General features: G+C 56.6%; 1 protein-coding gene across 1 annotated transcript in view; it reads right to left on the bottom strand.

Moving 5' to 3' along the window:
• The window catches only part of PAX7 (paired box 7), a 143,682-nt gene that overhangs the window by 90,708 nt on the left and 51,949 nt on the right, over positions 1–1,025 (bottom strand). Inside the window, exon 6 of the mRNA XM_023523049.1 lies at positions 259–385. Within this exon, the coding sequence (XP_023378817.1) occupies positions 259–385 (127 nt within the window). The remainder of the gene's footprint in view (positions 1–258; positions 386–1,025) is intronic.

The raw sequence follows: 1,025 nt of genomic DNA, 5'->3' as shown, positions 1-1,025 counted from the left end.
CCTTCCCCCGCCCCTTCTTCCTTCCATCTCTCCACTCCCTTTGATTTCCCTTCATTTCATCTCTTTTCTTTCCTTCTTCCCTCCTTCCATCCTCCTTTCGGTTTTGATTCTCTCCTGTGCTCTTGCTGCCTTTTCCTCCCAACTTTTCTCTGCGTTCCCCGCCACCCCTCACCTCCCCTCTTCTCCCGCGTCCAGCCCCCCACGCCCGGAGCCCTGGCGGGACTCGGGCAAGCTCTGCTGGCTCAGCTGCCTTCTCACCTGAGGGCACGGTGCTGCGGTCGCAGTGCCCGTCCTTCAGCAGCCGGTCTCGGATCTCCCAGCTGAACATGCCGGGGTTCTCCCTCTTGTACTCCTCGATCTTTTTCTCCACATCCGGAGTCGCCACCTGCTTCAGGGGTGGAGGTGGCAGAGTAGGAGTGGAAAGATGGGGTGGGGGAGGGAGATATTTTAATATTAACCTCCCAAGAGCCCCAGGACAAGCTGGTGGCTCTGGTCACCAAGTCCCCCCTTCCGAGATTGGCTTTATCCTTTCAAAAAGCCTGTTCCTGGCTTCCTGGAAGGCAGCCGGTGTGGGTAGGGGGGGACAGGGTAGTGACAGGTAATAAAATAGAAACCTAATTAGGACCTCCAGGATCCCCCTCCTCACTGTTTCAGGCAAGACTGAGGGGAGATTTTCCCTGGTCTGGAATGGTGATAGGGGATCAAGATAGATGTAGGGACAGCCCTGAGAATAACTCACTGACCTTGACGTTTTGGACAACCTGGACCTCAGTTATCCCCATCCCTGAGAAATGCAGACAATGCGGGGCGGGGGGTGGATATCTAGGGATGGGGACATTCCCCCACTGTATTTTCCATAGGAAATCTACAGTCACCCCGTGTTACTGGATGACACAGGGTAGTGAAGGGGGCCACAGCCAGGATCCCCCAGCCTTTGGGAAGGCTGACTGTCAGCTCTGCAGCAGAGACACTCACTCTGGGCTTGCTGCCACCGATGGCCCCAGGCCTGATGGACCCGGTCTCCT

Source organism: Pteropus vampyrus, unplaced genomic scaffold (genome assembly GCF_000151845.1).
Source record: "Pteropus vampyrus isolate Shadow unplaced genomic scaffold, Pvam_2.0 Scaffold374, whole genome shotgun sequence".
NCBI classification, from domain to species: domain Eukaryota; kingdom Metazoa; phylum Chordata; class Mammalia; order Chiroptera; family Pteropodidae; genus Pteropus; species Pteropus vampyrus.
The sequence above is the reverse complement of the archived record's forward strand: the minus strand, read 5'-3'. Positions and strand labels throughout refer to the sequence as shown.